The sequence below is a fragment of the Plecotus auritus genome (assembly GCF_963455305.1).
Source record: "Plecotus auritus genome assembly, chromosome: 6".
NCBI lineage: Eukaryota > Metazoa > Chordata > Mammalia > Chiroptera > Vespertilionidae > Plecotus > Plecotus auritus.
The window spans coordinates 89,072,099-89,086,368 of NC_137773.1; the positions used below are offsets into that span (position 1 = coordinate 89,072,099).

General features: G+C 51.8%; 2 protein-coding genes across 4 annotated transcripts; both read right to left on the reverse strand.

The window, feature by feature from the left end:
* Window positions 1-6: 6 nt before the first annotated feature.
* On the reverse strand, window positions 7-2,616 carry CDKN2D (cyclin dependent kinase inhibitor 2D). 2 transcript variants are annotated; one of them, XM_080674319.1, is made up of 3 exons: window positions 2,483-2,616; window positions 2,056-2,208; window positions 7-961 (listed from the first exon to the last, which is right to left on the reverse strand). In XM_080674319.1, exons 2-3 carry the CDS (start codon window positions 2,194-2,196, stop codon window positions 602-604), a joined length of 501 nt encoding a protein of 166 aa, XP_080530445.1. In that variant the 5' UTR covers window positions 2,197-2,208; window positions 2,483-2,616; the 3' UTR covers window positions 7-601. The 2 variants fall into 2 exon arrangements, with proteins under 2 accessions (XP_080530445.1, XP_080530446.1); XM_080674320.1 differs by lacking the exon at window positions 2,483-2,616 and having other exon boundaries at window positions 2,056-2,343.
* A 1,272-nt stretch (window positions 2,617-3,888) lies between these two features.
* AP1M2 (adaptor related protein complex 1 subunit mu 2) lies at window positions 3,889-13,956 on the reverse strand. Of its 2 annotated transcripts, none has more exons than XM_080673869.1 (12): window positions 13,843-13,950; window positions 12,176-12,332; window positions 11,880-11,947; window positions 10,355-10,485; window positions 10,098-10,245; window positions 9,873-9,999; window positions 9,268-9,416; window positions 9,117-9,188; window positions 6,112-6,270; window positions 5,218-5,343; window positions 4,643-4,718; window positions 3,889-4,275 (listed from the first exon to the last, which is right to left on the reverse strand). In XM_080673869.1, the coding sequence occupies exons 1-12, from the start codon at window positions 13,882-13,884 to the stop codon at window positions 4,253-4,255; spliced, it is 1,278 nt and encodes a 425-aa protein (XP_080529995.1). In that variant the 5' UTR covers window positions 13,885-13,950; the 3' UTR covers window positions 3,889-4,252. The 2 variants fall into 2 exon arrangements, with proteins under 2 accessions (XP_080529995.1, XP_080529996.1); XM_080673870.1 differs by having other exon boundaries at window positions 3,895-4,275; window positions 9,268-9,410; window positions 13,843-13,956.
* Between the last annotated feature and the right edge of the window lie 314 nt (window positions 13,957-14,270).

Below are 14,270 nucleotides of genomic sequence, written 5' to 3' on the forward strand. Positions count from 1 at the left end.
CACCACTGTGATCATACACAAGAATTAATTTAATGGGTAAAAACATTAAATTATCACACAACTTTTGTCCATAAAGCTTAATAAATAGAATCTTTTTTTAAAGCTGTACAAGAGACAGGAAAACAAGTTTCCAACAAAATATGAATGAACTCATCTCACCCTTGTATTCATTTGGAACTCCCCCCTCCCCCCATGCTCAAAAGCAGAGTGCACACTTGAGATCTCTCTCTGGGTACAGTCAGCCAAAGTCGCCAGGTTCCAGGAGCCCTGGAAGCCATGACCTCACTCTGGGGCTGAGGCTTTAAACGCTGTGCCCTTGGGACTCTCTGTAGCCCCAGCAGTCTGGGGAGTGGAGGGGATTGAACCGTTTAGGTGGCTGTTGCCTACAGGAGCCCTTCTCACCAAACACACAAAAGGGAAAAACAAATGAGAAATGTCCCTTAAGCACACACACTCCAGAAATCAATACCAACAAGCCACAAACTGGTGCTCCCCCACCTTTGGCAGTGGGACTGGAGGAGCAAAAAGAGAAAGTGTTTCTTTCCTCCTTTTCTGAGCGAGAACCCATCTGGGTCCTGTGGCTGCAGTGGGTGGTCCTGGGTCACAGTGGTGCCACCATGTACCCCTGCAGTATGTCCATGAGATCCTGAGCCCCTCTCCCCTGCGCCAGCTCCAGAGGTGTGAGCCCCCTGGTATCCCTGTGATGGAGATCAGACTCAGCAGCTAGGAAACTGACCACAGCTGTGTGGCCCTCTCGCACAGCCAGATGGATGGGGAGCGCCCCTGTGTTATCGGGTGCGTTGACATCAGCACCATGCTCTACCAAAACCTTCAGCGTGTCGAGGAATCCAGTGCGGGCTGCATCATGGGCCGGAGTGGTGCCAGAGGTGTCCTGAACATTGGGGCTGGCGCCTTGTTTCAACAGCTCCAGGGCGATGGTGGGGCTGCCAAACATCATGACCTGTGCAGGGGCAGAGTTCAGGGGGGGGGGGTGTCTCAAAAGAGCGGTTCTAGGAAGAGGCATCACTTGGAGAGAGGGATCATTCAGAAATAGGGAACACCAGAGAAGAAGTCCTCTGGGGGCTGGAAAAAGCCCAGGGAACGCAAACCCCCAGGCAGCTAGCTTTTTGAGACCTCAGAGAACAAGGTCTCCTAGGAACAGGGACCCCCCCCCCCCCCCCCCCCGCTCCAAGAAACTAAGGAAAAACACCCACCCCAGGAATAGCTCTCATACAAACTTTCAAAGAACATAAGACCCTCCACAAGGAACCAGAGGGCCACCACCCCTTCAGACGTGGGAAATCACCAGGAAATATAAACCTCCCTCCAGGAAATTGGTCTCATAAAATGAAAACTGCCCTCCCCCTCCCCCCCCGAACTTGACAGCCCCCTCAAGCGAAAGGAGATGCCCAGGGAATCTGAAACCCATTCTCCAATGAATAGCCCCTCCCATATAATCAGAATGCTCCCCTAGAACACCTGAATCACTCAAGAAATGAGGTTCCTCTCTAAAATGACTCCCAGGGACTACAATGCAATCTGTAACTGTTCCCCCCGTAGGACTCCCCATGATATACCAAGAATCTAAGAGAAAAAAAAAAAAAAAGATCGGAGATCACCCCCACACACAAGGAACTGGGTATCTCTGAGAACCCCATAGAATAAGAACGCAGTGGAGACCTGAATCCCTTCTTCCAATGATCGGATCTCCCCATAGAAACCCTAAGAAACAAGGGCCGATCCCGTGAAACCGGTATCCAAAGAAGCTGGATCCTCACTCATGGAAAAATAACCTCCCCAGGAAAACTGAATCCCCAGCACCCAAAGAACAAGGAATCCTCCAGAGATGGAAAGCCTTCCTTCCCTTCCCCCATCCTAGCCCCATCCACCACCCACCTACGAAAGGGGACATCAGGGAGTAACGTCAGCCCACAAATGGAGGACCGGATCCCAGTCGGCCACCACCGGGGCCAGGAGACTTTAGGAGAGGGGTCTGGGTCCCATTTCTCTCCCGGCTCTGCTGCCCGGCCTTGCTGCCAGACAGACCGGCCTCACCTGCAGCGCCGTCTTGCCGAAGCGGTTCAGGGCGTCGGGGTGCACCAGCTCGCGGTGCAGAAGGCGGCGCACCTCCTGCACGTCGCCTCGGGCCGCGGCCCCGCTTAGCCGGTCGCCGGCACGGACCTCCTCCAGCAGCATGTCGACACTGGCCTGAGAAGCCCCCCGCCCCACCCCGGCACGGTCAGGGCGGGGGAAACCACCGGTGCTAGTCCGAACAGCCCTCCCGCGGAGCTCCCAGCCTGCGCAAGGCTCCCGGCCTGGCTCGCCAGTTGGGGGCTCCGATGCGACCCCCACCGCCCCCACCGCTCCCACCCCCGGCCGGCTCCTCCCCTCTGTCAGCCGACAGGTCGACAGGTCGCGAGGGGCTGGGAACCAGGCCCAACCCTCCACGGCCCGCAGGGGGCCCGGTCTCCGCCCAACTCACCCTCCCTCCTCCTCTACGGGCGGAGTCTCTTTGAACAGACGCCGCCGACGAGGCTGCGGAGCTGTCCGTCCGGGACCCAGTCTGCGCGCTCCAGCTCCGCCCCCGAATGCGGCAGATTTGTTTTCTTATGAACTCGCTACAAAGTAGCCCAGCCGCGCCGCCCGGCGCCCGACCCTGCGACGCCCCGCCCACACGTCCAGTGCAGCCAATAACTACGCGTTGCCGGGGAGGGTTTGAGCGCTGGCGTGGGCGGTGCAGCTCCTGATTGGCCGAGGCGCGATGATTGGCGGAGTTTTCGGTTTTTCAAATGCGCCTGGCGCGCGGGAGAGAGAGCCGGTTTAACTGACCAGGGAGAGAAAGTTCAGGGCTCGGGTAACGCGGGCTGCTCCAGGAACTCAGCGCCTCCGTTGGGGCCGCCTAGTCCAGGGTTCCACCATAAATGCTATGCGATAAGCATTTATTCGTCCTTAACAGGGAGCGGGGCGTTTTGTTTCATTCATCCACCCACCTTGTGCAGGAACCTTTCCCATCGCACATTCAAGCACCTAAATAATTTAAGATAGAGTTAAGCACCGTGAAGAAAATAAAACGGGGAAATGAGGGTGAATGAGGAGGAAATCTCGTTCTGGCTCAGATTGAGCCACCCGGAGCACAGCAAGTGCAAGGGACAAGAAGGAACGTTCACGCCGCAGCTGCCACGTGGCTGAACCTGGCAGAAACCTTCATTCAAACGTTTACTGGGGGGGGGGGGGAGGGAGGGGATAATTTTACTGAACACCTACTGTGTAGTAGGTGCCCAATTGGAGAGCGAGCTACAGTTCAGGGCAGGAGGGAACAATAATTAAATATTTTCAGAGTGGTAAACGCTAAGGGAGTTGGTAAAACGGGATAAGTAATAGTCTATTGGGAAAGGAAGGCTGTTGAAACAGAGAGGTCACCCTGAATTGGTGACATTGACTTGAGACCTGAACTTATGGTAAGGAGCCGTGTGTGGATATCAAGGAAAAGCATGCCAGGTCAAGGGCACTCCAAATGCAAAGGCCCTGAGGTGGGAGTGCGCCTGGTGTGTCCAGGAAGAACCAGGTATAGAGGGGGAGAAGGTGAGGGGATGTAGGTGGCGGGTTGGGTAGCACAGATCGAGAAGGGAAGCATGCGAGGGTTCTGAGCAGAGGAGCCAGGATCTGACTTAGAAGTTAACAGCGCCCTCTGGCGGCTGTGAGGGGAACTGACTTTGGGGGGGGGCGGGGAGGAAAGTCCCCAGTCAGGGGATGGAGGTAGGGGCAGCTGGACTGACCCAGAGGAGCTGTGACCAGGGCTGAAGAATGGATATGTGCTACCCACTCCCATCCCAGAAATTCAAGGACGTCCCTGGCATCCCCAGTCCCCAGCCAAGAAGCACACACACAGCAGCTAAGTTGATCTTTTTAATGCCATCCTCAAATGAGAAGCTGTGAAGAAGGGGCACCAACACCCCCTAAGGCAGGTCACTGCATGAAGGCACTCCTGAATGGGCTTTCAAGCTCATCCTCTCTTTCTTCATATAAAAGTGGAAGTGGGAGTGGAAGAGGGAAGCTGGGAGGCCATCCCTCCCAGTCTATGGGTAGAGGACAAGACTGGGAGGGGGCCAGGTGCTGGGAGCAGGAAGCAAGAAACTGCTAAGCAACAGAGGCCTGCTCACACCTTCCCCACCTTCCTTCCCTCCCTCTAAAGTCCGAAATAAGGACCAAGGGAGAGGGAGGCCCATGTTCCAGGCCCTACCTCATCTCCTTTCTAGCTGGTACGAAGTTGATAATCTGTAAGAAAACAATGAGCAGGGACATCTCAGAATGGGACAAATGGCACAGAGGGACAATCTCCCCAATCCTTCCCCAGCCCCAGTGTTCATGATCAACCCTGCCAGGAAGTTACAAGGCTAGGGATGAATCAAACACAGGGAATGAACCCACAGTAACTAGCCTGTTTCCTGGCAGCAGATGGAACTGACAACTGCCCCCATTTTAAAGATGGGTAAACCAAGGCCCAAGTTGGCATGGTGACAAAGACAGGGTAGGCCTGTTGAGTTCTGGAGCCCTCAAAGTGAGAGTGAGAATGTATCAAAACTCCAAGACCGTCCCCATCATCTCTTTGACCCCACTGTCCCAGGGAGCCGGGCTGCCTTACCACCACTCTGGGTGATGTAGCGGACCCAGGGCAGAGCCTGGTATCCACTTTTCTCAATGATCTTCATGTACCGGACCTGAAAGGAAATGAAAGGAGGTGGCCCAGACTGAGGGGAGAGAGCTTGCTGGGACCAGGGGAATATATGTGACACAACTTGGAGAAATAAGGGCGCAGGCTGGGAGTAATTAAGTGACATGGCTTGGGGCAATGATGTGGCATGGACAGTGGGACTGGGGGAAAGGAAGGTGGTCCAGGAGAGAGGTCCAAAAAGAGATGACACAGTGTAAAGAAACAGACACAACACAGTTTGGGGGAGATGAGGTGCCACAGGCCAAGGGAATGGTGAACAGCTTGTGAGTAGGAGAGGGATGGAAGTTACAAGTCAGTGGGGAGTAAGGTGGCACAGAACTGAGTGAGAGGGAGAGGGAGAGGAAGAGGGAGAGGAGACCCAGGCTGAGGGCAGAGGAGGCAACCATGATCTGGGGAAGAGACATGGTTGACTACAGAGGAGAGGTGACTCAGTAGGGAAACGTACTGAGGTCAAAGAGAAGAGCCACCCTGCCCACTTCCCTTACCTGAATCCCGGAGACGGTGAAATAGGGGATCTCAAACTTGACTCCAATGGGGGGCCGGCCCTCCTCCTCCTCCTTTTCCACACTGGGGAGGCCAAAGTGGGCACGCATCAGGTACTCCTTGCCCCCCTAAAGGCACATGGGGGCATCAGATAGATTACAGACCATCCTCACAACAGCCCTGGAGCAGTATCAGCTCTTGACCCATTTCACAGACAAGAAAGGCTCCTAAGACTCACATCCTAAGCTTCTGGTTGCACAGCCTGGCTGGAAGGTGGGTTGGGGCCATCTCCCACTTTTCAGGCCCTGATGAACCCCCCAGATTCCAGGGACAGACCAAATCCTCCATGGGCCCAAGGATGTGGGTAACATAATCCTGCCTACTTCAGATGGGCAAACTAAGGCTCCATGTGGGGAACCCGGCTTCCCAAGGCCATGCAGCTCAGAGAGGCAAGAGTGGGATGGGAGCCCCATCTGTGTGGCTCAGTGGTTGAGCATTGACCTATGAACCAGGAGGTCACAGTTTGATTCCGGTCAGGGCATGTGTGGGTTCCAGGCTCAATTCCCAGGAGGGGGCATGCAGGAGGCAGCCAATCAATGATTCTCTCATCATTGATGTTTCTATTTCTCTCGCTCCCTCTCCTTTCCTTTCTGAAATCAATAAAAATATATATTTAAAAAAAAAGAGTGGAGTGGGAATCTGAACCCAAGGTCGGTTGCCTCCAGACCTGGTAGGGAAGCTTTACCACCATGCCAGCCTGATGTCCAGCTTTATTACCCCATCCCCGCCGCAATGACAACCATGTGCAGGCAGATGTGGGTATGATTGGTTATCCACCTGGCCCTCAAGCAGTTGGAGTGGGTCCTTGCAGAGCCCCACCCTTCCCCAGTGCTCACCGGGAAAGACTTAATACTCCAAATCACGATGTTCTTCTCAGGCACATACTTGGCACTGCCCACGCTGGTCTTGAAGCGCGGGGAGTCAGCATCACTAGGTACCGGCACAGATATCTCCACACCGTTGGCCACCGACTGCTTCTTAAACTGTCCCTTGGCCTGTTGGCAGGGAGAGAGAGTGCAGCAGGAAGAATTGCTCATGGATTCTGCAACTATTCACCAAGCCCTTTCCATGTGCCATCTCATCGAGAACCTCCACAACCCTGAAGTGAAAACCACTGTCCTGCCCAATTTGCAGATGAGGAAAACTGAGGCACAGAGGCATTTGCCTGGAGACACACAGCTAACAAGTGGCAGAGCCAGGGTCCACACCCATGAGAGACTCCACAGGCCCTACCCTTAGTGCCTTCCATATGGAAAATGTCATACACCTTTGCCAGGTCCAAAATGACTTCCATGAGCCCATCAGAGAGGGGTTTTCATTTGAAGGTGGCATTTACTGAGCCCCTGCCATGTGCTAGGCCCTGTGCCAAGCACTTAATCCTCTCACTGATTCTGTAAAGTAGGATCCATTCCTAACATCCATTTGTAAGAGACTGAGGTCCTGCTTGAGGACCCACTCTAACTGCTTGAGGGCCACTGTGGTTTGGCTGAGTGGATAGAGCGTCGGCCTGCAGAGTGAAGGGCCCTGGGTTCAATTCCGGTCAAAGGCACATGCCCGGGTTGCGGGCTTGATCCCTAGTAGAGGGGCGAGCAGGAGGCAGCCGATCAATGATTCTCTCTCATCACTGATGTTTCTTTCTCTCTCTCTCTCCCTCTCTGAAATCAATAAAAATATATATTTTTAAAAAAAGAGAGACTGAGGTACAGAGAGAAAGAGCATTTTGCCCAAGTCACATAGGTGGTAACTGGCATAGTGGGAATTCAAACTGAGCCTGTGTCCTCAACCATTACATGTCCTCCTTACAGGTGAATGAAGAAGTTACAACACTATATGTATATCTAGAGCTGTGTGACACAGGACAAGCTTTCAACATAAGGTTTCTAAGTGTCCCCTGTGTGGTAGCTAACATTATGATTACTAATATTATTTATTCATTTGGGGAAGAATATTTGAGAAGTGGGATCTGGGGCAGAGGGCTTGGAGGTAAATGGTGAGGGGGGAGTTTTTTTCTGAAAGGCACTAGCTTTAACAGCCCCTTTCCCTTTCCTGCAGAGATGGGGACATTGAAGAGCATCAAGACCATCCCTGGTGACAATCCACTGTGCAATCCAGCGCCCCTGAGACTCCAAGGCCAGGGAACAAAGGCAAATCTAAGAACACAGACTCCTGAGTCAGGCGGACTCAAGTTCAACGTGAGGGGAGCTCCCGTCCTACATGGGACCTCAGTTTCTCCATCGATGAAAGAGGGCTCTACTATAAGCTCTGGGACACATGCACAAAGCTGCTTATGGCAGTGGGAACTGGAATAGCCAAGAGCTGAAAACAACCCATGTGAGAGAATGGAGACATATAGATTCCCACGATGGAATATTCTACAGCTATAGAAATGGATGCACAAAACTATGACACCCGGAATTCATTTCAAAGTAGATGTTACAGCCCTAGCCGATTTGGCTCAGTGGATGGAATGTCAGCCTGCAGACTGAAGGGTCCCAGGTTCGATTCCGGTCAAGGGCACATGCCCAGGTTGCGGGCTCGATTCCCAGTAGGGGGCGTGTGGGAAGCAGCTGATCAATGATTCTCTCTCATCATTGATGTTTCTCTCTCTCTCTCTTCCTCTTCCTTCCTCTCTGAAATCAACAAAAATATATATTTTTTAAAAATCGATGTTACAGCCGAAACCGGTTTGGCTCAGTGGATAGAGCGTCGGCCTGCGGACTCAAGGGTCCTGGGTTCGATTCCAGTCAAGGGCATGTACATTGGTTGCGGGCACATCCCTGGTGGGAGGTGTGCAGGAGGCAGCTGATCGATGTTTCTAGCTCTCTATCCCTCTCCCTTCCTCTCTGTAAAATATCAATAAAATATATTAAAAAAAAAATCGATGTTACATGAACAAAGTAAGTTATACATAAAATCATACAGCCCGAGTCCACTAATATGAGGGTCAGAAGCTGGCAGGAATGAAATATTTGTGGCTACACATGTGGGGGGCAAAATTATGAAGAAAAGCAAATAAATCATTTACATAAAATTCAAAGATTGTAATTACCTCTGGGCAAAGGGAGAGCAGGAATTGGGGGACAGAAATGTGAGGATTCAGAGGCTCTGGTCAAATACATTTTTTTGTTGTTGAAATATATTCTAATTGATATCAGAGGAGAAGGGAAAGGGAGAGAGAGATAGAAACATCAACGATGAGAGAGCACCATCGATAGGCTGCTTCCCGCACACCCCACACCGGGTATCGAGCCCCAACTGGGAGTCAAACCATGACCTCCTGGTTCATAGGTCAAAACTCAACCACTCAACCATGCTGGCAAGGTCAAGTACATTTAAATAAGCTGGGTAGTTCATTATTCTTTAAATCACATAAATATACTATCTATGTATGTATGTATACATATATATTAAAAAAATAAATATGTAAGTAAAACAGATCATAGATGGTGATAGATAATAGAAGAAAAAAAATAGAGCAAAGAAGGGAGGTGGGAAATGCTGGTGGCGGGTATAATTCTCAATAGGTACATCAGGGAAGGCCTGTTTGAGATGACATTTAAGCATCTAGACTATCTCCAATTTAAGAGATTAAGGAGATGAGATAAAGGAGTCATGAGTATACCTGGGTGAGCAGGGGCAGAATGATCCAGGGAAAGGGAACAGCCAGTGCAAAGGCCCTGCAGGGGTTGGGGCACCTGAGCCTGGAGGGTTTGGGAACTAGCCAGGGGCCCAGTGTGGCTGGAAGGAAATGAACCAGGAGGGAGGTAGGGAAGGAAGTTAAGATTGGTGAGGAGGTGGGAGGGACAGATCAACACTGTGAGTAACTGTTCCTCCAACCCACCTTGACCATGATCTCGACCCGGCTGTGGGAGAACTTCTCAATGACAGACTCAATCCAGATCAGTGGCTTGACCTGCAGACAAAGGAAGGGGAGCTCTGGGAGGTTCTGAGGTCACTCTTCTTCCCCGCTATGGGGCTTGACCCTGCCTCACCTGGGTGCTGAGGCGGTAGGACATGAGCTCGAAGTCACCATCAGGTGGGATAAAGGAAATGGTGCGGTCATTGTCAAAACGGGAGAGTCGCACACACTGGTGAAATTTCACATCCTCCAGTTCCACAGACTTGTTCTTGTTTCCTGAAACTCAGAGTCAAGCATGCAGGATGACCTTGGGGGCCGGGCAGGGTCCCTACCCCTAACTTAATAGCCCACTGCTATCATCACCCCCATTTTACAGATGAGAAAACTGAGGCCCAGAGTGGATGAGTAACTTGCCCAGTCACCCAGCTGCCCAGGGGCAGAGCTAGGATCTGAACCCAGGGAATCTGATTATCACTGTCAGGCTTTTAAATACAATGCTAGTCTGTCTCCTTGTATATGTCAGCTCTGTGAGGGCCAGGATTTGTCTTTTTCTTCACTGCCCTGTTCTTGCACCTAGCACTTAATAAAGCAGCGTTTGCTCAAAGAAACAGCAGCTGTAGTGTTGGCCATGACCAGCAGAGGGTGCTCGAGTGCTTATTTCAAAACTGCAATTCTCTGGGGCCCCAGATGCAGAGGGGTCTCCATCTCTTCCATGAACCCCCTACTCCAGACACCTACGGCCAGTGAGCTCAAAGAGCACGCGATCGTTGAGGCCGAGTCGCAGCTCTGGCATTCCTGACAGAAACACCTTGAGCTTGATGGTGCCCACGATCTCGCTCAGCAGGACACTGCCATTGGCATTGACCTGGGGATGCACACATGGGTATGAGGGTCAGCAGGCAGAGGGTCCCCTCTCCTGTCCCCAGACCGTGGCAGGGGAGGGGTGGAGTTGTGGGGGCTCACCAGCAGGTTGACAGACTCAATGACGTCGATGAAGACCTCATTCTTCTTGTACTTGATGCCCTCGGAGCGCCAGGACACAGCATTGGTGACAGTGGGCGGCACCCGTGACTTGCCTGTCTCCAGCTTGTTGCCCTGCTGTGTGATGTACCTGGCAGGACGGCAGGGAGCATGAACAGGGGACCCAGGGACACTTCCTGGCCCTCTTCAACTTTGTTCCATCATGACCTGCCCTGTGGCTGCTCCCACAGCACACTCACTCCTGCAGAATCTTGCTGTCAGTGGTCTGGGGGAAGCCAAAGTCCATGAGCTCATCCAGCAGCTCGTAGACAATGACAAAGTTGTCCCTGATGCTCTCCTCCTCCAGCTCCTTGAAGTATTCGGAGAATACCTGGGGGTGCAGGAACAGACACCCACAGAGGTGGAGCTGGTGTAGCCATAGGCTGGGTCCCCATTGATCCAGCCAGCATTCCAACAAGCAATTATTGAGTGCCTACTTTACACCAGTGCTGGGACATTAATGATGGACAAAGCCCACGGGGAAAAGTCCAGTGGGGGAAATGGACGGGTAACAGAACCAATATAATCCAACGTGTCGGGTACAATAACGTGGAAAACTCAAGGAAAGTAGGAACCCAGAGGTGATAAAGTCCAGGAAGAATTAGAACTGGTTTTGTTTGTTTGTTTTTTCTTGGACCATGGATCCCTGCATATCTGATGCTCATGGGCCCATCTCAGAATGTTTGTAAATACATAAAATAAAATACACAGGATGGCAAAGGAAACCTGTTATACAGAAACATGACTGAGGTCATGGACTTGCTGTATTCTATTCATAGGCCTTGGAAGTCTAGGTTCCCCAAGTTAAAAGCCCCTGGGAATTAGTAGGCATAACCACAGAAGAGAACCTGTTAGTCATCAACATTTGAACTATTCTCCACTCCTCATTCTGCTCCAACCTCACTGGCCTTTCTAACCCCAGGGCCTTTGCATGTGCTATTCCCTCTGCTTGAAACACTCTTCCTTCAGCTCATCTCATAGAGGGCTGCTTGTCATTCAGACCTCAACCCAAATGTCACCTCCTCAATGAAGCCACTCCCCCCCGCCCCCATGATTATCATGATGCTATGGTGAGATTAGCATCTCAACCAGATTTCATCTCCTTTATGCCCTTTAACTCCTCAGGACAGAGACCTGTCTAATGCATAGATGTTTTCCCTTTGCCTGGCAGAGAAGAGACAAATCCATGAATATTTCTTGTTTGTTGAATAGTAATGACTGAGCACTTTCTCAGTCATTGAGAATGGCAAATAGTAAGAGCTCAATGAATTATCTGATTTTATAACATTTGTGATAATGCTAACAATAATACCAAGCCTTTATTGAGCACTTAGTGTATACTGAGCACTGTTTTAGGCACTTTAGAGGTATGAATTTTATTAATTTGTACAATCCCGAGGTAGGACTTGCTGTAACCCCGTTTAGAGGCACAGAGAGAAGAGACCTGCTCAAGGTCATATAGCCAGGAAGCAGGGAAAGCTAGGATTGGAAACCAGTTCACTCTGGCTCAGATTTGAGTAGTTACACTCTCTCAAAGACCCCTGGGTCCCTGCCTGTAGGGAGAAGTGATCCCAGAGCAGCCAGTGAGAACACAAAGTGACGGGACTTTGTTAAGGGCACCCCCAAGGAGGTCAGGCAGAGCTTCTTAGAAAAATGGATCATGAAAGAGATGGGCAAGACAGGTGGACAAACAGACCAGGTGACCAATGGGAGGCCACAACCTACCTCCACTGTCTTGTAGAGGAAGGAGTACACGAGCGAGGCATTGGCGTTCTTCAGCGTGGTGGCCACCACTGTGGGCAGCAAGGTTAAGGAAAAGGTGCCATTTTGGAAGGGCTCAAATGGAGCACAAACCCTGAACCCCCACCCTGTTCCCCACTAGCACCCCATTTCTGCCCACCCACACCCCCCCAGCCCAAGCCCCACTGATATGCTGTGCAACTCCTATCCTCAGCCTACCTTCTCTGGGCCTGAGCTGCCACCACCCCAGCCCCCCAGGGACCCCACCTGTGGCTGGATACAGTAGAGGTTGCTGTGTTTGATCCATAGGAAGTGGACCCGGCCGTGGCTCAGCAGCGGGGCCAGAGCGCCCTCTTCCTCGCGCTGCATGAGCAGAGGCATAAAGTGCTCTATCTCACTCATGGCCACATCGCCCTTGTAGTTTCGACTGATCAGGGGCTAAGGGCGGGAAGAGAAGGCCCAGTTATTGCTGGGATCCAGGGACCCTCCACCCACGGGCACTCTACCCAGAGTGCCTGGTTTGGGCCCTACTTCCTGGCCCAGGGGCCTGAGCACCTCTCTGCACCTCAGTTTCCTCCTTTGTAAAATGGGCACATGATAACAACAGCTAACATGTCTAGACCCTTCACTAAGGTCCAGGTCATAGTTCTACTAAAGACTGGATGTTTGGCCCTCTCCCTCCCAGGAGCACACCCACACCTTTCTTCACTCTTAAGTGTGCATCTCCTAAACTCTAAGGGCCCCCACGAGACTTGCAACCGGGGGAACAATGAGCAGCAGCTGCAGTTCCTCCCAGGACCTGTCACCAAGGCCCTCTTTCTCTGACTTTTCAGTGAGCCAATAGCAGCCCTGCCCAGGCTCATTTCTTTCCTATAAAGTGCCAAAGCAGGCTCTCTCCTGTTGCTTCTTCTATCCTAAATCCTTCCTTATTTCATTGTCCCCAGCTTTAACAGATACACTCCCAGAAAAAAAAAAAAAAAAAAAAAAAAAAGAGTGGATGCTTGCTTGATTTAGTTCTCACCACAACCCTGTGAGGTAGTGTCATTGTCACCTCCATTTTACAGATGGAGAAACTGAGGTAGGAACCGTACTCATAATAAGTGGGAAATCAGGAATTGAACCAAGTGCCATAGTTCCAGAAATCCTGCTCTTGCCCAGGGCTTCATATGCATCAAATCGGCAAAGTAGGGATGACGAAAGGTAAGAAGGGAAGGATGGAAGGAAGGATAGATTATAGAAAGAAGAGAAAAGAAAGATTTTAGAAAGAGGGAAGGAAGAAAAGAAAGATCGTGCCAAGAAATAAAAGAAAAAAGAAAGATTATATCTAAAAGAGAAAAATAAAAATGATTATGCCCATATATCTCTCTTAGCTCTGACAGGCAGGTAGTAAGCAATCAATAATAACAGTACCTGCTTGGTAAGGTTGTTTCGTCCAGTGTTTAGAACTGGGAGCAGGTCCTCAGACACCTTAGCTCTCACTATTATTATCAGAAGTATTATTTCCCCCATCACTCTTATTATTGCTATTGAATGACAAGACAATAAGAGGGGGCTCCAGAAAGGGACAACGCAGCCCCAAAGGGGAATTAGGGTCCCCAAATATTAATACTGTGGATGAGGATGGTGACAGAAATAACCATTTCAATTGATCGATCACCTCATGTTTCCAGCAGGGCTGCTGTGCTAAGTGGTTTACCTCCGGCTTCGGGCTGTATTCATTGTTTTGGGGTGGAGACCCCTGTTATTCCCATGTTTACGGATAGTGAGACCAAGGCTCCGAGGCGAAGCCCCAGCTCCAGGCACGCAGCTGGTAGACAGTGGGACCGGACCCCGGACTCGGGGGCTGGGGGAGGGGTACTCCCACGCCCTCGGGGATACCTGGGCCTTCGCTGCCAGCGAGAAGGGAGCGCCACCTCACCTGTCCGTCCCCACCCCACGCCCAGCTCACCTTGCCCTTGACGTCGAGGATGAAGACAGCCGAGGCGGACATGGTGGCGGAGGGTGAACCGGGAGCCGGGAGGGAGGACGGGAGACGACGGCGGCGCCGCTTCCTTCTTCCTGCGGAAGCGCCGGCGCAGGTGAGCGCTCAGGTGAGGGCGTCTTAAAGGGGAGGCCGCCAGGTGAGCGGAGCTGTCAGCGGACAAGAAGTCACTGCGGGGAACGAAAGGGGCAGGACTCCGGACCGGACAGCTACCCCCGCCTCACTTTCCCATCGCACCCAGGAGTGCGGACGGGTGAAGACCCAGGACAGCCATCCGTCCGTCCATCCGTCCATCCGATCTCTCCCACACGCTGTCAGACCCAATACAGCAGGGACTTGGTCCTGTTCATGTTTGTATTTCCAGGGCCCAGCACTGGGTGCTCAGTAATATTTGT

What these genes read in the sequence shown, in the direction of transcription:
- CDKN2D (XM_080674319.1), bottom strand. Translation starts at nt 2,196, where the DNA reads ATGCTGCTGGAGGAGGTCCGTGCCGGCGACCGGCTAAGCGGGGCCGCG. An exon ending in TCGGCAAGACGGCGCTGCAG is followed by an intron (nt 962 to 2,055) that starts GTGAGGCCGGTC and finishes GCCCCTGCACAG; the next exon opens with GTCATGATGTTTGGCAGCCC.
- AP1M2 (XM_080673869.1), bottom strand. Translation starts at nt 13,884, where the DNA reads ATGTCCGCCTCGGCTGTCTTCATCCTCGACGTCAAGGGCAAG. An exon ending in TCCTCGACGTCAAGGGCAAG is followed by an intron (nt 12,333 to 13,842) that starts GTGAGCTGGGCG and finishes TCCCGCCCTTAG; the next exon opens with CCCCTGATCAGTCGAAACTA. An exon ending in TCCTCTACAAGACAGTGGAG is followed by an intron (nt 10,486 to 11,879) that starts GTAGGTTGTGGC and finishes CTGCACCCCCAG; the next exon opens with GTATTCTCCGAATACTTCAA.